The sequence below is a fragment of the Nannospalax galili genome, unplaced genomic scaffold (genome assembly GCF_000622305.1).
Source record: "Nannospalax galili isolate Female #2095 unplaced genomic scaffold, S.galili_v1.0 scaffold445, whole genome shotgun sequence".
Lineage (NCBI taxonomy): Eukaryota > Metazoa > Chordata > Mammalia > Rodentia > Spalacidae > Nannospalax > Nannospalax galili.
Window position 1 is genome coordinate 2472219 of NW_008354184.1, and position 20790 is coordinate 2493008.

General features: G+C 55.5%; 1 protein-coding gene across 10 annotated transcripts in view; it reads left to right on the plus strand.

Moving 5' to 3' along the window:
• The window catches only part of Elfn2 (extracellular leucine rich repeat and fibronectin type III domain containing 2), a 63184-nt gene that overhangs the window by 39647 nt on the left and 2747 nt on the right, over window positions 1–20790 (plus strand). For 9 of the 10 annotated variants that reach the window (XM_008851304.1, XM_008851311.1, XM_008851313.2 and 6 more), the window contains one exon: window positions 6502–9612. In XM_008851304.1, the coding sequence (XP_008849526.1) occupies window positions 6917–9379 (2463 nt within the window). In that variant the 5' untranslated portion in view covers window positions 6502–6916 and the 3' untranslated portion in view covers window positions 9380–9612. Of the gene's footprint in view, window positions 1–6501; window positions 9613–20790 lie in introns of those variants that run through there. The other variant, XM_008851314.1, reaches the window with a different exon arrangement.

Consider the following 20790-nt stretch of genomic DNA (forward strand, 5'->3'; position numbering starts at 1 on the left):
CCAGGGGTTGCAGAACTGCTCACAGAACCAGGGTTGGGCCTTCCTGGCAGGCTGCGGGTAATAGCCAAAGTCAGGGCCTTTCTAAAGCTCCATGACTTCCTGTCTGTACTTCTGGGAGGCCTGGTTGTAGTTAGTGCTGGTAATAGTTGTGATGCCTTGGGAAGAGGGGAGGAAGGGAACCCATGAGCGTGGGGGACACAGTGGGCAGAGACAGAGATCTTGGGGTAGACCCTGACAAGTCTAAGAGTCCTGTATACGGCTGTTCTCTGAAAGGTAAGGAAACTGAGGGCCAGAGAGGAAAGGTACTGATTTGCCTGGGTCACATGATAAGCCAGTCATCCAGGCAGATGCCCTTCCATGGGAGCTGGGTTCTACCCATGACAGCTAAGGCTCTGCCCAAGGGCCCAAGGGCTTAAGCCCCTTTTGGCTCTGGGAGTGCCAGACTTTGTGTTCCTAGAACCCTGCAACACCCAGTCCTGGCCATTAGTGGGTGTATGTGGGAGGTCGTCTTAGGCTCCTGAGGCCCACCAAAGCTCAGGGAAGTCTATTGTGGCAGTGCCAGACCCAGAGCAGGGTGTGGAGGGGTGCAAGTATGGCTGGTGTGCCAGCAAGTTCCTGATCTTCCCATGACATGGCACAGCCATGGCTGTTCCCAGCACAGGGCAACACAGAGCCAGGAGAGGGCAGAGGCAGAGAGGGCAGAGGCCAGCTCCCCAGGGATGCAGAGCAGCTGGCATGCGGGCTGAAACTAATGAGACGTGATTGAATGGGGTGGACAGAACTCAGCACCTCGGATGAGACGGAGACAGAATGGCCCCCATCTGCCTGGGATGTACCAAGGGTGTCGGGCTGCCTGGCAGTGTGCACAGGGAGCCCAGGGGCTTGGGTAACATTTAGGATGAGGTGAGGATGGTGCTGGAATGTGCTGCATTGACAGAAGCAGGGCGCCAAGCCAAGGGAGGCCAGGGGTCCCTGGTGCCAGTCATGGCTCAGACATTGACCTTGATGCTAGGTCTCAGGTAGCCCAATCATAGCAGGGACCTGGGGTGGCTGTATCCAGCGTGGGGAGGGAGTTGACACCATGGTTCTGGGAGAGGAGGTAGAGGATGTGTTTTCAGGCAGGTACTGAGTCTTGTAACGGGAAGTATACAGATTGTGAGAAGCGGTCCCTAGAGAGACAATGGGAAGCTGTGCCAATCACTCAGGCTGGCCTGGGGTCCTGGCTGTGTGACCCTGGGCAGATCACTGCGCCTCTCTGAGCCTCCCCTCTCCTTTTGACACATTGTTACCTCCCATGGAGGTGGGGTCCTCCCTCTGACCTCTAGCATCCTGGCCCCATGGAGTCAGGAGTTTCCCCCTTGCTAGCCCCAACCTCTCCTGCACACAGCAGCCCCAGCAGCTGGGTCTGAGCGTGTGGCAGGCATGGGAGGTTGGGGGTGGGGGGCATTTGAGACCTGAAGGAAGAAAGGCAATGGACTATGGATACAGTGAGGAAGTATATGTCAGGCAGTCTGTGCACAGGTCCTGGGCTTGAGGAGCATAGCTGGTCTGGAATAATAACTTCTTGACTGATAGAGGAGTTAGTCTCTTGGGGAATGGGGACAGCGCCCTCTGACAGGAGGAAGGGGCCTAAACCAGGGACAGGAAACTCACCAGTTGGCCAGTGGATGAGCCTTCCCTTGCCCTGAGCCCAGGTCTTCCATTTTCTCACCTGTAAAATGAGATGCACAGGGTTGAGATAACATTCAAGGATGATTAAGGCCCTGAAAAAGCATTCCTGTGACTGAGGCAAGGAGACTGGAGCCCAGAGAGGGTGCTGAACCTACTTGTGTCACACAGCTCTGCCTTTGATCCCAGGATCTCTTACTTCCAGGAAGACGCTTTTGACTGTGTCCTCTGAGGCTCATCACACCTGAAATCCAGTGAATTCACCAAACAGTGGTTCGGTGGTGATGGGACAGTATCCCATTTCACAGAGGAGCAGCGACCCAGGGCAGCCTGCTCTAAGAACCCCTGGAGGGGAATGGAGGCAGTAACAAGGCCCAGTGTCTAGACCTGTGGTGGTGAGGTAGTGGCCTGGTGGCCTGGTGCTGGCTTCTGGAAAGGGAGTCTATCCCTCTGTCACTCCCAAGCCTGTCACCCTTCTCCCTGCAGTCAGGTCTGGGAGCTCCGGCCTGGCCTGGGGAGTCCTCATCCTCTTAGTTCCAGGGGCAGTAGTGATGGTACATTGGGGAGCTTTGGCCAGCCTGGCTCAGAGGAGTCTGTGCCAGGACTGATGAACTACAAGGGAGGCATCCTCTGAGCCTCACATCCTGTTCCTGGGCGTATAGGCCACACAATCTCCTTGTTCCTTGAGCTGACCAGTATCCCCATGGGAGCAGAAGCCCAGGGCAGCACAGCTGAGAGGCCTCTTGTCCTGAGCAGAATAGGTTCGCTCTGCCGTGTCCTGGAGTTTTCTGGGAGCTCTGATTGTCATACAGTAGAGAAAATGAGACTCAGAGAAGGACTGAGGCCCACCCAAAGTCTCAGTGAGGCAGCTAATGATCCACATCCTTAGCTGACTTCCACTCACATACCCCGCCCCTCTATCCACCTGCAGCCTGCTGGAAGTACAAGACTGGCATAGCCCATCCATCTTCCTGTCCAGTACAGACCTTTGAGCTCTCCACTCCCAAGCAGGGCTATCCCTGGAGTGGGGTCAGGATGCCCCCATGAGCCTGGTGGTCAGCATGCTGTGGGACTGAGAACATGACCCTGAGCCCAGGACATTCTGATCCTGGGTGATGAGACTTGTGATGCTGGCATGACAGAAGCCACACAGATTGCATTGCCAGACCTGGGGCTGTCCTCTGTGGGAGGCTCTGCTGCACCAGCTGTGCCTGTAGGGTATATTCACTGAACTTCATGTGCAGGGGAGTCAGTGCTCAAGCGAGTGTCTGCACTGCAAAGGCAGGGAACCGTTGCCAAGGGCAGATCCCACTGAGGCCTTGAGGTCCGCATCCTGGGTCCTGAGCCCAGCCTGCTCCCAGCTGGGCACAGCACCTGGACCATGTCTTCTCCTCTGTCCTGGCCTCAGTTTCCCCTGTGAGGAGGTTGGGATCCAGCTGAGCCTGGGCTTGTCTTTCCTTGGTGATACGATTCTGAGTCCATAGAGGGCCTGGAGGCTCCCGGTACCAACCCCAGCTGAGTCAACCTGATGTCAAAGCTAAGCCTGGGGCAGGAGAGGCACGTGTCTGGGTGGCCCTTCTCCCTCTTTTTCTATTGGAGGGTTCACAAGAGGGAACAGCACACAGCCTGTAGCTGGTCAGGTTACTCTTGGCGGGTGCTGTACTGGTTGTGACTGTGTTCCCTACCCGAGCTATCCCTCCTGCTTGGCTGCATGGCTTCCAGGTTGCACCAGGGGCTGGGTACATCATGACCCCGGAGATCTGGGCAGCTGTCTCACTGCTACCGTACTCCTTCTGACATGCCCCAGGCCGTATTTCAGGGCTCAGCCAGGCCTGGTCTCATTCATCTCCCTGGGCCCCGAGGAGTGGGAAGCAGGTGCCTGTATCCCTCTGTCACTCCCGAGCCTGTCACCCTTCTCCCTGTGGTCAGTCCTCGCTCAGACACTCTTCATTTGCTCCGTTTGTCTCTTCCTGTCTCGTGCTCCACTGTCTCTGTGGCTCTTCTCTCTCCTTCCTCCCAGATGTGTTTGTATGTCTGAGGAGCACCCTCATGAGAGAAGGGGAAGCTGACCTTGCCTGTTTGACCCCCAGGTCCCTCACACCCACCCCCTGCACACCTGCACCTACAGCAGGTGAGCAGCTGGGCTGGGGGCCAAGTGTTGCTGCCAGTGCCTTCATGACCTCCTTGTCCCCTCCCTGGCTGTGTCAGGCCTCGATGGGTGGTGGGCAGGCAGCCCAGGATGGGGACAGGGCGGCTGACACACACAGGACGCAGTGATGGGAACCTCCTCCCCGTTCTGCTTGTGTCATGGAAGAGTGGGAGCTAGGCCCCGGCCCAAGTCAGCCTGGGGAAAAGGGGAGCAAGAGAAGGGCCACCACAGGGTCACCTTGAGGATTTGGGGACGCTACAGGCCCCTGCCTAGGCTGGTCAGGAAGGGAAGGAGGAGGGGGAGGGGGGAGGGGAGGACTGGGTGGGACCAGCACTCCTCCAAGCCAGGGCCCCCTTCCATGCCCTCCCTTAGCTCCTTCCTATCATTTGGCTTGGCCTGTGCCTCCCAAGGCTCCAGCCAGCTCTGCAAATAACCCCTGGTCCTGGTGATATTGTTTTAGCAGCTCAGATCTGAGGAGAGTGCCTTTGTGTGTAGCTGAGGTTTTGCATGTTATGCATGCATGTGCATGAGGAACACACTTGTGTTTAAGTGGCATAGGGGGGTGGGTGATTACTTGTGTTTCTTCGGTTCCCAATATGCATGCCTGCCACCTCTCCACACACTAGCATGTATCCCTGTGGCTGACCACACAGCTGTACACATCCCATACACATGAACAAATGTGTGCTCCTGCGCATTCCTGCATGCTGTCTCCTTGCACACGTCAGCACTCCTCATGTCTGCATATTGAACCAGCTGCACACCTGCACTTGCACCTGCACACTGCTGTGGTTCCTAGACCAAGGAGGGACTGAGGCCTCTCTGACAGGCTGGCTCCTGTTCTCCCAAGAATTTAGCCCCCTCCAGGACAACTGACTACCTATGGGAGGGGAAACGGGTGCAGAGAGGGATAAGACTGACCTGGGGTCCCCCCAGGAACCATGCTTCACAGGATCCAAAGTCTTACCAGCTCTGAGAGCTTTGAGTAGTGCAGCCGATAACAGACATCTCAGCTGCTCTGCAGCCTTGCAACCCCCACACTAGCCCTGCAGTAGGGAAGGCATGTGTCAGATCGGCTTCAGAGGGCCCCCCCTGCCATAGTGTTAGCCTTTGACCCAGGCTGGACCTTGTCGCCTGCTGCTTTCTCAGCCAGTGCTGTCACCCCAGACTTCCTCAGGGTTCTGTCCTCCCCTTCCTGTTGCCCCTTGTGGGGCTCAGTGCTGTAAATTGACTTTGCTTTAACACAAAGGGCTGAACACTTTTCAATGTGCTCTCTCTGCTGGAGTCTCCCTGAGGGAGGGGCAGGAGGTGGAGGCGGCTCTTGTGGACACTGGTATGGCTTTCTTTGGACTAACATGGACTTCTCTAATCATTCTGGGTCCTTACTCTGACAGAGCTCAAGGGGTCTGGGTAGTTTCTGGGGTCCAGCGCACAGGGTGCAAACTGGTCTGGCTGTGTGCAGCTTGTAGGGGTCCCAGCCAAATCTTCCTGGAGCTTGGGGGCTCCCTTTCCATATGGGGAGAGTGAAAGAGGGATCAGATGGGTTGTGGGCTGTGACCCTCTGTCCTTCCCCTGTCCTGTGTCTCCGGATGAGCAGCACAAGTTCCCTTGCTGTTTCCCCATCCGATAGCCTAGGGAAGGACCTGGTCCCACTTCACATAAGTGCAGTAACTCAGAGAGATGACATGATGTACCCGGCCAGTCAGGCTGTGTGGTCAGGGTCTTTTGGCCCCTGGCTCCATGGGGGCTCTTAGTGTCTCAGGAGCCTTGATCCTGGTCTGAGCTCTGCTGTGTTACTTCAGGCAAGGTCCTGTCCCTCTCTGAGCTTCTGATTCTGCAGCCATGAAAGGGGATATGCAGACTGGGCTATGCTGTTCCTGAGTCCTGAGCCCACCCTGGAATCAAGGTGCTCTCCTGGAGAGAGTCTACTGGGGAGTGTCTGGATTCTGCATCTCTTGCTCCCTCCCTTGGCTTAGCTCTGCAGAGACCCTGGCCCTTGCACCTCCCCACATGGGGGACCCACCGCCAACACGTTTTGCTCCCCTCCCCCATGGAAGCTGAGACAAGGGAATTATTTTTGGAACAAGAGCAGTTACACAACAAATGAATTATTTATCTTTGGGCGTGGAGAACGAGGCATTTTGCTGGGCTTCTTAATTCTTATCTGGATTTGGGGTTGCCCACTTGGGTGTGTGGACATGTGTGTCGTGTGCACAGATGGTAGGTATGCTTGTGTACGTGTGTGTGTGTGTGTGTGTGTGTGTGTGTGTGTGTGTGTGTGTATGACTGTGTGCATGTGTCCCTGCCCTGTGTGCATGCCTTGGAACTCAGGATCATGTGGGGCATGTGGGCTTTGTGCAGGCCACAACTGTGTGTAGACACTGTGCTGCGCATGCACTGGATGGCATCTATGCACCTGTGCCCACCCATTCCTCTCCAGTTCCCTTTCTCTGTCTTGGTACCTCCACTGCCCTACCCCCACTGCAGCTCTTCCGTGATTATCTCCTTCCTGTTTTGTCACCCCTAGCCCCTCCTTGCTTTAGGAAGCAGGACCTCTGGGAGTACTTGCTGCCACAGAGTCCCCGGGAAGGGTATGGAGAGGGATGGAGCCTACGTTGGAACCTGAAAGGACTGGTCTGGGCCCTCACTCTCACCTGCCATCCTCTCTCCATGCTACCTTTCAGGAACCAGGTGACCGATGGGCCTCTTCCTCCCTGTCCCCATCTTTCTCACCATCCCCCAGTGCTGCACTCCTGGCTTCAGTAGGAACTGCCTGAAGTTCTGAACCCAGAACCCAAGGAGGAAGAGGAGGAGGAAGAAGAGGAGGAGGGAGAGGAGGAAGTCAAGGCCTGAGAACCTGTATACTTTTGCAACAGGAACCAGGAACTACGCCCAGCAGCTTATAGCCCTCCAGAGTGCCCCCAGAAATAGGCACCAGCTGTTCCCACCTTGCCAGGAGCCCCTGTACTGGGGGTCGCCCCCAAGATGGTGGCGGCCCCAGGGAGGACTGTGCTACCAGCTCCAGCCTCCAGTCACTAGGCCCCCCTGTGCTCCGGCCCCTCACCCCAGCTGGGCCTGCAAGGGGCCGAGGCCTGGGCCATGCTGCGCCTAGGGCTGTGCGCAGCAGCGCTGCTGTGCGTGTGCCGGCCTGGTGCCGTGCGTGCAGACTGCTGGCTCATTGAGGGAGACAAGGGCTACGTGTGGCTGGCCATCTGCAGCCAGAACCAGCCACCCTATGAGACCATCCCTCAGCACATCAACAGCACCGTGCACGACCTGAGGCTCAACGAAAACAAGCTCAAGGCCGTGCTGTACTCCTCGCTTAACCGCTTTGGGAACCTCACGGACCTCAACCTCACTAAGAATGAGATCTCCTACATTGAGGACGGTGCCTTCCTGGGCCAGACGAGCCTGCAGGTCCTGCAGCTGGGCTACAACCGGCTCAGCAACCTGACAGAGGGCATGCTGCGAGGCATGAGCCGGCTGCAGTTCCTCTTCGTCCAGCACAACCTGATTGAGGTGGTAACACCCACTGCCTTCTCAGAGTGTCCCAGCCTCATCAGCATCGACCTGTCCTCCAACCGCCTCAGTCGCCTTGATGGCGCCACCTTCGCCAGCCTCTCCAGCCTGATGGTGTGTGAGCTGGCTGGCAACCCCTTTAACTGCGAGTGTGATCTCTTTGGCTTCCTAGCCTGGCTTGTGGTCTTCAACAATGTCACCAAAAACTATGACCGTCTGCAGTGTGAGTCACCAAGGGAGTTCGCTGGCTACCCACTGCTCGTGCCCCGGCCCTACCACAGCCTCAATGCCATCACTGTCCTGCAGGCCAAATGCCGTAATGGCTCCTTGCCTGCCAGGCCCGTAAGTCACCCCACACCCTACTCCACTGATACCCAGAGGGAGCCAGATGAGAACTCAGGCTTCAACCCTGATGAGATTCTCTCAGTGGAGCCACCTGCCTCATCTACCACAGATGCATCTGCAGGACCGGCCATCAAGCTGCATCACGTCACTTTTACCTCGGCCACCCTGGTGGTCATCATCCCACACCCCTACAGTAAGATGTATGTGCTGGTCCAGTACAACAACAGCTATTTCTCTGACGTCATGACACTGAAAAACAAGAAAGAGATTGTGACGCTGGACAAGCTGCGCGCGCACACTGAATACACCTTCTGTGTGACCTCACTGCGCAACAGTCGCCGCTTCAACCACACTTGCCTGACCTTTACCACGCGGGACCCTGTGCCTGGGGACCTGGCTCCCAGCACCTCCACCACTACACACTATATCATGACCATCCTGGGCTGCCTGTTTGGGATGGTCATTGTGCTGGGCGCTGTCTACTACTGCTTGCGGAAGCGGCGCATGCAGGAAGAGAAACAGAAGTCTGTTAATGTCAAGAAGACCATCTTGGAGATGCGCTACGGGGCTGATGTGGACGCTGGTTCCATTGTGCACGCTGCCCAAAAGTTGGGCGAGCCTCCAGTGTTGCCGGTAGCCCGCATGTCCTCCATCCCTTCTATGATTGGGGAAAAGCTGCCCACTTCCAAGGGGCTGGAGGCCGGGCTGGACACACCCAAGGTGGCTACCAAAGGCAACTATATTGAGGTGCGCACGGGTGCTGCAGGGGACAGCCTGGCCCGGCCTGAGGATGATCTCCCAGACCTTGAAAACGGCCAAGGCTCGGCTGCTGAGATCTCCACCATCGCTAAGGAAGTGGACAAGGTCAACCAGATCATTAACAATTGCATCGATGCGCTCAAGCTGGACTCGGCCTCTTTCTTGGGAGGTGGCAGCGGTGGTGGAGACTCCGATCTGGCCTTCGAGTGCCAGTCCCTCCCTGCGGCTGCTGCCGCCACCTCGGCTGCTGCTCCCGGGGCACTAGAGCGGCCCAGCTTCCTGTCACCCCCCTACAAGGAGAGCTCCCACCATCCGCTGCAACGCCAACTGAGCGCCGACGCCGCAGTAACCCGCAAAACCTGCAGCGTGTCGTCCAGTGGCTCCATCAAGAGCGCCAAGGTCTTTAGCCTGGATGTGCCGGACCACCCAGCCACTACGGGGCTGGCCAAGGGTGACTCCAAGTACATCGAAAAGGGCAGCCCCCTCAACAGTCCGCTGGACCGGCTCCCACTGGTGCCTGCGGGCAGCGGCAGTGGCAGTGGAGGAGGGGGTGGCATCCATCACCTGGAGGTGAAGCCAGCCTACCACTGCAGCGAGCACCGGCACAGCTTCCCCGCCCTCTACTACGAGGAAGGTGCGGATAGCCTGAGCCAGCGTGTGTCCTTCCTCAAGCCGCTGACCCGCTCCAAGCGTGACTCCACCTATTCACAGCTCTCCCCCAGACATTACTATTCAGGCTACTCCTCCAGTCCTGAGTACTCGTCTGAGAGCACGCACAAGATCTGGGAGCGATTCCGGCCCTACAAGAAGCACCACCGAGAGGAGGTGTACATGGCTGCCGGCCACGCCCTGCGAAAGAAGGTCCAGTTCGCCAAGGACGAGGATCTGCACGACATCCTCGATTACTGGAAGGGGGTCTCGGCCCAGCAGAAGCTGTGACCCTCTCCTCCCCCTGGTGAGGTGAGGGGGAGGGCCGGGGCACCCGGGGGTTGGGCCCCCGGGGTGGCCGGGCGGGGGACGGGCCGTGGGGCCCGGGCCGAGAAGTGGACGCACACGCACACCCGCACACATGCACCCATGCACACACTTGACCACCACCTGACTGTGAAGCAACCAACACCCGACAATAACGGACAGGAAAACCAACATTTTCCTTAAAGTTTACAACCTGATACGGAAACCAGTCGTCTTTACTGTGCTGCCCAAGGGGGCTCTGCTGGGGTGGGTGGGGCGGGTCGGGTCTGGGCAGGGCAAGGAGAGGTGTGGGGCCTGGGACTTGGGGCAGGTTTGGGGGCAAAAAGACTGGGATAGAGATGGACCATAGTCTTCTGGGGCAGAGAAGGGTCCCCCAAGCTGGGGGATGTGCCACTTGGGGATTGGGCACCACATGGACACTGGGCATCCTATCTCCCACTTTATGTGTGGTTAAGAAAGAGAAACAGAGACCCCAGGGGTCAGCCAACAGGTTATAGTTCTGTCTCCCAGTTTCCTGGCCCAGTGCTGCCCCCCTCCTCCTCTGGGCCCCACCTTCTCTACCCATAACCCTTTCCAAAGCTGTGATCTTAGGAGTCCAGAGACTGAAGCAGGCAGGTGCTTTTCCTCTCTGGAAAGTTCATGGACACTCTTAGGGTGAAAGTCTATGGTCTCTAATCCTAGGTGGCCAGGAATGCCCTGCTAATCAGAGAGGAGCAGAGACCAGGGGTGCCACCAATCCCCTTAAAGCGTCTTCCAAGTAGCCCTGGGGAGCTGCCTGGGGGTGGGGTGGTGGGCAGGTCTGCTCCCTTCTGGCATCTCAGGTGCAGGCCCCCATGACCCAGCCCCCAGTTTCTCTGGGTCTCTGGGACCCCTACCCACTCCAGAGGGGTGACAGTGAATAGTAAGGCCTGGGGCCAGTGTGGAGGTAGCATGGAATGGGGGCTTCCTCCCTGCACCCCACATCCTCTGCTTTCACCTGCTTGTCCCTACTGTGTGGTTTTAGAGCAGCATCTTAGCCTGCCTAGAGCAAGGAGGGTAACCCCCACTGTATCCTGTCTCACACCCTGGCTAAAGGGGCTCCCATGTTTCCATGGAAATGGCCACACTCCTCTTTCTGACCCCCCACCCAACATCAATCAAAGCACAAATAGTGAGGTGCCCCCCCACTGTCCTGGTGGGGGAGCAGGCTGGGTTCCTGGCCCCTCCCCCTCCCTAGCTAGTCTGTTGCCGTGGCAACCTGGTGCCTGGCAGTTGGTGCCCAGAGAGACCGACTGACCAACCGTTGGGTTCTGGAGTTCTCTCAGTGTGGGCGGCAGCAGAGGGTGGTGAGGGAGGCCAAGCCAGGCAGTGACTTTCGCCAGGCAGTGACTTTCTCAAGAGCCAGGGGCTTCTGGGGACAAGCTCTGGGGCTTCATTCTGAGTCTTGAGTCTGGACAAAGGCATTGTCCCTTGCCCTTGAGTGGAAGGTGGGCCAGTGGGGCCTGGGGACAGCTGTACTAGGCAATTCTGCCCCCTGCCCATGTACTCTTGGCTTCCCATTGAGATGGGGTGGAGCCCTCTTGGCTCCCTCAACCCCTTCCAGAGACCCCCTTCGTTCCTGTCACTCCTATGGGCTTCTTGAGGCTGGGGAGTATAACTGTGGGTGAGATGGGTTTGGGGGTACATCTGACCTGTCCTGTGGGGGCTCTGACCAGGAAAGCTAGGGCCATCCTTGGTGCCACTTACCAGTACCTGCTGGTGCCAGGGGTCAGGGAAAAACCAGGGGGCTTAACTGAATGCCTCTGTCACATGGACTTTAGGGGTAGGATGAGCCCAGGGCTCACTCAGGGGTGACATCTACAAAGAAAAGACTGTTCTCCTGGGGAGAGGAGGGAACCGACTGGCCTGGATATGCAGAGCTCCCCTAGCCCCCAAACCTGCCCTCACCTCACCCCATACCGACTACCCTGAGAACAGCAGGCAGGCCAAGAGGCCGGGGGCGTGAGCAAGCAGACCCCTGTTATCTTTGCATGACGATTTTACTGTATTTTTCTGAGCAAACATCTGTTGTGTATGTGCCAGTTTGTCCAGACCCTCCTCCAGCCCATTCCCTCTGTTGTGATCCGAGCAGCTCTTGAAACCCAGGGAGGGCCAGCTCTGCAAAAGACCCAAAACAGGTGCCACCAACACAGCCCTGCCCCATACCCACCTCCTGTCTTTCTGGGCATTGGGCCCACAAGTGCTGCCTACCCTCCTCCATCTTTTAACGCTCCCACCTCCCGCCCCTGTCCCGTCCCATTGCTCCTTGTCCCTTTCTTTCCTTCCTGGCAAGGAGGGCAGTCTCAGAAAAGTGTCTTGGAGGCCATGTTGTGGAAGGGGCCATGGGAGGACCCTCATCTATCTGTTCCCATTTGGTAATGATGCTGTGGCCCTCCAAAGAGGTGCCTGCCTGGTGGCTCAGCTGGCCAGATGGGATGGGGAGGTCAGTCGCCCTGAGTACAAGAGGCCAAGAGCTTGGGGGCTCTGTGGAGAGGTTTAGGGCCCTGCTGGAGGGGAGTGAACATGGTCATGCTCAGGAAGGGTCCCTGCAGCAGGTTGGGCTCTGTCCTCACTATTTTGCCATCATTCCTGGTTGAGGATGACCTATGAAACAGATCCCATGTCAGGGGAGCTTTAAAGCGAGGGCCCATCTCAACAGTGGGTCACGGGCATACGTGATAACCGTGGGGACTCAGGCCACAGGGCTCTTTAAGACAGGGAAAGAGTCCAAGGCAAGGCCTCTCCCCTCCACTGGGCCAGACCCCCAGCTGTCCAGGCCAGTCCTCTGGGAAAGGCCCTTGAGGCTCCCTCTGTATGTCCTGTGTCCTGTTCAAGATGGTTTGTCTCTAAGCAGAAGTGAAAGTCACAAAGATAAATGGAGTTAACCCTCCAGAGCTCAGTAAGGGGCTTGACTTTGGCAATGAGGTCTGGGGGCAGGCTATGATTGAGTATCCCCAGGACAAGAGGGATATGGTTTGACAGAGGGGCGAGTCAACTTGGAAATATGGGTGCGGGGTCACACTGGGCTTTCCTGTCTTTGAGAACCGCCTGTGAAGTCCTTTCTGAGGAAGCAGTTCAGAGGGTCATGGCTTCCTCTGTTGGAAACTGTGTCCTTCCAGATATAAAAAGCTCAGGTTCAATGGGAAGAAAGCTTAGTTATAGTAGACTCAGGGGTCCTGGATCAGCTTCTCCTTCCTGGGAGAAGCCCCTCTGTCACCAAAGGCCCCTCAGCTCTGCATTCCTCCTGAGCACAGAGCCAGAAGCCCCAGGGCAACCTAAGGCTAGAAGGCCTGTCTGGGGAGGGGAGGGGTGGAGTGGGAAGGGAATGGCCAGGGAAAGTCCACCTTGAGAAGACTAGGCCAGGACAGCTGCTGAGAGGCAGGTGGTAATGGCGGGGGACTCCTGGGGCTCACCCTTGGTCCCCATATTCCCAATTAGAAGTCACTTATGCTCACATACCAGAAAACTTAAGGGGAATGGGGTGGCGAAAGCACAGGGAAGGGAAAGGAACTTCTAGACAGGCCCAGAACTGGACAGACAGGGACAGTGGTGACAGCTTTCACAATACCCTTGGCTCTTGAGGGCCCTAAAATGCAGGACAGGGAGAGTAAGCTTCCTAGCAATCTGGGTTCCTGCAGAGGATTGAGTGATGGGGGTGGGGGACTGGGTGGTCCCTTGTCTCTCAAAGGAGGTGACAGGCAGCATGACAAGAGCCAATGCTGTGGCAAATTGGAGGCGGCAGGGTTGGAGCTGTTGGCTGTCCCCAAGCCTCTTCGGCCACTCCATGACTCTACCTCCACAGATTCTGGCACAGCTGGGGGGCCTCTTCCCCAGGTTAAGGATGGGTGGGAAAAGGTATAGGGGAGTCTGAGATGATGTCTAGCTCCCTGCAGGGAGACCTCACCCGGCCGATGTTTGTCCCTCTTGACAAGGCTTGCTGCTCTGGGATCCCCTTAGCCCCAAGAGAGGGGAACCTTCTCCTAGCTCTCATGCTCACGTCTCACCCTGATACTTTCCTCGACTTACATCTGCCTCTAAGAACCAGTCTGATCTCCCCTATTTGCCTCAGTGTCCCCCACTAGATGCCAACCACCCCCCCTGCTGAGGAGCAGGGAGAGGTATCTAGGGGGTGGGGGGTGGGAGGACCTGGGCTTCCTCTTCCTCTCCTCCCCCTCTGCCAGTCAAGCACAGGGCTGGGGCAGGGGTCCAGGTAGTGATGGTCACCTCCTTCCCCTGTCCTCCTCAGGATCTGCCAGCCCTCAGGGTGTGGTGGCCTGGCACCTGGTTTGAGCCCTGTGGAGCTGGGCTCCAGGCCCTGGACTCTGAACCTGTGACCCCTCGCTGTGTATGGAACTTTCTTCCTCCTGGGGGCGTTGGACCCTATCCTCTTCTTCTTTTAGGGGGTAACTTCATTTGTTTTCTCCAGCTGCCTCTCCCTCCAATTTTCCTGTTTTAAACCGAATGGCACGAAATTGTTTTTCCTCAACTTGGAGATTCCTGTATGGAGAGAATCAATTTCTATATTTGCAATAAATTTCTTATTTAAAACAACAGGCCCAAGATTTGCATTGAATGGTATGCACTAGCGCCTCCAGTTCCTGGTGTCGCTTGTCCTCGGCTAAAAAATGGCACTGAATAGTTGGGGTTGTCATGGGGCACCTCACAGGGAATGTAGGGGTACTATACACTCCCAACACTCCACTGTCACAAGAACCTGGAAGGAGCTCAGGCTTGGGACCTGGTGCCTTGTGGTCCTGGCCTCCCTCCATCCCTGGGCGCAGACCTCTGGAAGGCACATAAGCAGTTTCTCAGGAGAAAAATTGCCCTAGACAGCACGGATTGTCCCAGGTCACTTTCCCTATCCCTGCCAGGGCGGGAAACACTAGACCTTCTCTGGGCCTGGCCTGGACACCAGTCCCTGGGGCTGTCCTGCACCATCTGCTGTCCTTTCCTAACAGCTGTGGACCACTCCTGCTCCTTCAAGAATGGGACTTCGTGTTGCTTCCTGTGGCCAGATTGCAGAGCATGGGGTCACCGTGCTAGGAACTCAGGCTAAACTGTCACACCTTGGCTGGGGGTTTGGGGCCAGAGTCCCTGGGCTCTTCCCCTCGGCTGCTGTTTCCCAGTTTCCTCTCAGATCCTTTCAGTGGGAAGGACCCTCTGCACTCAGCATGGGCACCCAGGACTGAGCTAGTCCTGGTATTAGGATGTTACAGGGTACTTTAGTGGCAGTAGGGAGCTGTAGCCCACACTGCAGTAGTCTGAGAAGTTCTTTCCTAAGACCTTTACTCAAGTGCAGCCCAGATTTTTGACTTCACTGCAGAAAAGAATTTCAGGATGTGTCAGTACATCTTGACAGAGTTGGAGTTTATTAATAAAAGATTTTAAGGGCTAGGGATGTGACTCACTTGCCTAGCATGCACGAAGCCTTGGGTTTGTGCACTGCATAAACTGGATGTGGTGGCGCATACCTGTAATCTCAGCACTCCGGAGGTAGAGGTAGGAGGGTTAGAGGCCTTGGCTATGTAGGGAATTCAAGGTCAGCCTGGGATAAGTCTCAAAAAAAAAAAAAAGATTTTAGTATAAATTTAAGCTTGGACATTGGGAGAGAGAGAGGGGTTGGGAGGACAGTATACACATTTTAATAGTCATGAACACGGTTTGCGGGAGCTCTGATTACATTGTTCAAAGGGTTTCTAAGGAACACTTTTGCTCTTAGTAAATGAGGTCCTAGGGTAGTTTCTGAAGTGCACTGGGCAGGATTGCAGTCTGATAAGGTAAAACCATAGGTCACCAGGGTTGAATCAACCCTTACTATACTGTGTTGTGAGACAGTTAAGACACACACTTGGACTGCAAACACAGTTCATAATCTTGATTGTCTGATTCTTAAACGTTCTCAGAGCAAGGAGAGGAAGTAAGCTTTGCTCAACTCAGATGTCTTAAAGGTTTAGGCCTTAAGCATGGTTCTTTGCTATTTTAACACGCTTTTATTTGCAGTAGCTCTGTGAGAGGAATGGTGGCATCCCTATCTGGGCAATCTTCACGGTAAATTTTCTTGGGTCAAAATTTCCCACTCTTAGATGGTGAGTGCTCCTGTCTCCTTCGATTGTCACCATAATTCATTCCATTTTTCTCTCTTGCCTCAGTGCCTGATCTCTGCCCACCATGTCTCCTCCAAGGGCCCTCAACACAGCCTGGGGCAGCCATCCTTAGGTGGCCATGGCAGACCTTGATCTGGCCATCTCTGCCTCCTGGACTGCCCTTAAGTCACTGGGGTTCTCCTGAACCCCATGATCCTGATGATGCCCTTTGGGCCTGGATCTGGACCTGGCTCTGGCCTGCTCCTGTTGGCTGCCTTCTGCCTGCCCCTTCCTGGAGCCTCTCGCAGGCCCACCTGTGAGCAGGGGCTCCGAAGGCCCTCTCCCTTTAGGAAAGGTCCTAGCATGCTGTTCCTCTGTAGGCAGCGTCCAGACAGTTCACGTTTTCTTCAAAGTCTTTCTCACTGTGGGGTCAGGCTCTCTCCTTGCCCTCTTTTATAGCTCTAGTGGGGATTTCAGGCCTGCACCTGCAGTTCTCAGGGCCTACTGTGTGGGTAGCATCCAGCACCTACAGGAAGGTGAGCGTGGGCCAGCTCTTTGTAAGGGGGGAAGGGTCTGGGCTCCTGCCCTTATGGGTAGGCTGCTCTCTGCTCCCCAACTCCTGACTCATCCCCACCCTTGTGCCCTCAGGCCCTGCATCTCAACAAGGGAGCTCTTCTTCCTGTCTCACTGCCCCCCTGCCATGACTAAGGGACTCACAGATTGTTGCTCAGGCCCAACCTCTAGGAGAAGCATGGGTATAGGGCCTCTTCTCCTTCCTGAAACCTGAGTCTACAGCCTGGACTGGAGGAGTGTAGCTCCCTCCTCAGCACCCAAGCTGGCCAGGCTACATCCTGCGCAGATGGAACCCAAGCCCCAGCTTCCATATCTTGGGCTCATCTAGAAGAGCCTCCACTTGCACCTCTGGTGACGCGGCCTCAGTCCTTGGGGATCCTGTTGAGCTCACCTGTGAAGGAGTTCACCAATGACAGCAATGCTGTAGCTTGTCAGCACCCTCAATATCCATGTTCTTGCCTTCAGTGTCCTCTTCTGACCTCTTTCAGCAATGTCCCCTCCCCTACCATTCACCAGGGAGGACTATCCTCTATGTCTCCCTCTTCTCATAATTGCGTATAGGAGCTCTAGTCTAGCTTCTAACCCAGCTAGACAGGGAATTTCACTTGGTCCCTGTTCTGTTACAAATGGGATTCTCCAGCCCATTTTGATATGAGAAGGCTCAGAAAAGACTAAGCCGGGTGACTGTGGCTGGGAGGCAGACACTAGGTAGAAGCTGTACAGCCACTGAATTGGCACAACACTGCTGCCCCCTTGGTCCAGCTAGAGCTTCTCTTTTGCCTTTTGGTGTCTTGTCAGGAGCAGGTGAGTTTGAAGACCATCATCCTGGTGGGGGCAGGAGAAACCACAAAAAGAGGGGGTTTCAATGGGAGTTTTTAGGGCTAGGACCCAGGAGCTGGGTGGGACCAGCCCATATGTCTCCCCAGGTGGTGGAGACAGGAAGGAAGGAGGCCTGAAGGAGGTGCAGGTAGGAAGTTGGTTGGCCTGTGGGTACCTTCCCTCTGCCCTTCTCAACTGAGCAAAGGGCACAGCCAGCTACTGCTGTTGGCCAGTTAGCTCTTTGTGTGGGTTTCTGAGACAAGACTGTGCCTTGTTCTGTGTGCCCTCTGGGCACCCGTCCCAGCTGACCCCTGCCATGAGGAAACCCAGTGGGAAACAGGCAGGGCCTCTGTCTGGGGAATAGGATGTGACCACCTCTGGGCTCTGCATCATTCCTCTCCACACGCCTCAAGGTTGGTGTCTGGAGGCTGGAGGTCCAGCATACAGCAGGGCTTGGCGCTGATTCTGCTGTGTGTTCCATCCCGTAAGCACACACAGTCCAAGTCCTGGAGCTGCTGAGTGCTCTGTTGCAGGACATCTGGGTGCAGTGGGATAAAGGGTGCCCACTTGGTCTCCCAGATTCTTTGGTCTAAAGACCTTTCTACAGCTATAACACAGGGATGGAAGTTTTTCCACGCAGGCCTAATGCCACTTGCCTGGAGGACTCACTTTGCACTGGGGTTCCTGTAGGGGCAGAGAGCTAGACTGGTAACCAGCAGGCCTCCAGCAGTGTCCCAAGTGGACATTGCACCATTTTACTCTTACCCAGGGGCTCTGGGCACAGCCATCCTGACCAACAGGACAGGTGGGTGCTGGGCTCCCTGACTTCTACACTTGGGCCCCCTCAGGCCCAACTGCTTCTCCTGTACCCACAACCATAAATGGGCTGACCACCAGGGTGATTCAGAAAGGAGGAGAGCAGGGGTTGGGGCTGCCTATCTGAGCTCCAGAGCCTGTTTCCATGTCTGTGAAATGGAACCAGTTATGTTCTCTGGCAGAGCCACAGTGTGGAGCTGAAGACCTGAGAGCCGAGATGCGCCCTTCCCCCAGGCCCAGCCCATCAGGCAGCTCGGGAAAGCTGGCTGAGGCCACTGCCCACATAGTGGGAGTAACGATGGCTGGTCAAAGGGAAGCAGACTCCATTAAAGAATGCCAGAGAGCACAGGTGACTCAATGGGAGGCACAGAGGGGAGCAGGAGGGAGGCCCCAGTGGAGGACAGCCCTGCCCCCACCGGCCTCAGCCTCTCTGAGCTCTGAACCTATGGGGCTGCTCTTCTTCCACCCTGTCTGTCTCAGGCCTGGGAGTCCCACCACTCGCTTTTCATTGTGTTGGCACCAACTCTGTGCAGCCGGTGCTTGGATACGTGCAACAGAAAAACGGGCGCCCGGCTGATCATGGTTTGGCTCTCTGTTCTCTGGGCTTTAAATACCATCCATAGGTTGATGGCTCTCAGCTCACCAGACCTGGGGTGGCCTCCAGCTTCCTGGTTCCTGTGTAGCTGTCCTATCAGTTCCAGCTGTCACTGAGGGTCACCCTCAGAACTGTTCTCCTTTCCTGTATCTTACGCTGTAGCACCTTTCAGGAAACGCGCTTGGAAGAGCCACCTGAAATCTGACTGACTCCTCTGGGGCCCCTTGGCCTTGGAATGCAAGCCATGTCACCTTTCCCATACCACCATGGTAGCCCCTGATCATCCTGTGGGCCGTCCTGGACACTAAGGGCACTAGTGAGCATGGCTTGGCTTCACAGCCTCTGGGTACCTGCTCTCTTCCTAGTGGGGGTTTCCCAAGCCCTTACTTCTTCCTGAGCATCCCACCAACACACAGCACATGTGTGTGCCTCTGAATTGGGCTGAGCCCCTTATGGTGGCCCCATCCCCCTTGCTAGTGATTGGTTTAGGAATGGCTGAGGACCCACCAAGGTGAGGAAGGGTGGACCACCAGCTTCCCATTCCTCTGGATGCCCTTGTCTGTTCCTTGGGACACAGGAACTTGGGCCTTTGCAGTAGTGCTCTCCGGGAGCACGTCAGACTTGCTCTTTAAAAAAAAAAAAAAAAAATCAGAGCCAAGGATTGCCCTGGTACGTCATCTCTTGGAAGTTACTTTAAGGAGTCTTGTATGACTTAACAGCCATATGTTGTCACCACACCATCAACATGTCAGTCCCCCTCCTGTGGTAAATTGGGGCTCAGTGTGGGGTCCCAGAGTGATGAGCTATTTCTAGGTCTGATGCAGCCATAGGTCATATTAATAGAAGCATAGGGTCCAGGTCAGGGAAGTGAGAGGTCTGAGCTCTCGTAGGCTGTCCAGATTCCACCTAGGGAGGCTGGGGTCCATTCGTGGTGACTTCCCAGGAGGGGAACAATGCCATTTTGAAGGACTTGGAAATGCTGGCACACAAGGGACAAGTGAAGAAAATGGGGCCGTTTGGTCCAGGTTAGAGAAGACTCGAGGTCTCACTTGTCTCTTCAGATACCTGTGGGGCTGCTGAGTGGAGGAGTGGCGGTATGTGCTGCTCTGGCCATGAGGTTGTGACAGGACAGAGTCAGCTTGCTAACCCTGGAGGGCAAGCTCAGACTTCACTGTGTCTGTTCTTCCTAAGGGAACTAGCCTTGAGCCAGTCAGGGCATCTGAGCTCTCAGTACCCAGCGGGGTTTGACACATGCCAGTGCAGGGCAGCCCCTGACTCAGGAGGGATGCTGCACTGGTGGTACCCAAGTACTGAGCTGGGAGCCTCTGGGTTCCCACTTATCCGACAAATCCTACAGATGACAAGGGAGGTAGTGGCTTCCAGTGTCTAAAACATAAAGGATACTTTGTGTGAGAAGAAGAGGGAAGAGCAGGAAAAGAGAATTCTTAGGCAAAGACATTACAAGATAGCAAATGTATGTAAACATAGCTCTCCACTGGGGCAGAGGTCACAAGTTCTCTTCCAATATCTACTTTCTCTTCAATGTAGGAGAAGAAGCTTTGATTTTTGGGGGGCAGGTAGCAACCTAGAATCCCCCAGCCTCCAGTCTGCGTGGGTCCATGTGCTCAAATTCTGGTGAATGGGGAGTTCTAGTCTGCTTCCAGAAAGCTCCTTAAGAGGTGGCTGGTAGTACTCTGCTTCCCTTATCTTTATCCCTTCTTTCCTCCTGTGACTAGAAGAAGTGATGACTGGACTCAGCAGCCACATTGGACTAAGGAGCCAGGAACAGACTTTACACACAGCAAAGGAGCAAGAGCCTAGCCTTAGTGACTGATGCCAGCTCTGGCCGCCATCTCCAGCTTTTCCTTAGGAGTACATTTCTGGCCACGTGTGGTGGCTCACGCCTGTGATCCTAGCACCCTGGTGGCTGAGGCAGGAGGAGTGTCAAGAGTTAGTGGCCAGTTTGGGCTCTAGAGTGTGAGACCCTGTCTTCAAAAAAGAAGGATATTTGTTACTTTTCCTGTAGATGTGACTCAGTGGCTGACAAGAAGCAACTAAAGAGAAGGTTTTGTTCTACGCTCAGTTTGAGGGTCCGGTCTGTCATGGCAGACAAGGTGTAGCTGCAGAAGTATGAGGCATCTGGTCACATTGTATCTACGGTCAGGTAGCAGAGAGAATGCATGCTGTTCCCTTCCCTTTCTCATTTTTATGCAGCCCAGGGCCCCAGCCTATGAAATGGAGCTGCCCACTTTTAAGGTGGGTCTTTCCACCTCAGTTAACCTAATCTAGAAAATTAGGTTTCTAGACACGTTAGAGGTTTGTTTCCATTGTGATTCTAAATATCAAGTTGACAAGATAAACCTTCACAAATCTACCCCTTGTCAACCCAATACCCAAACATGTCACTTTTGAACTATAACTTTCCACAAGCATGGAAAGCGTGTGGCCATCACATTATATATATATATATA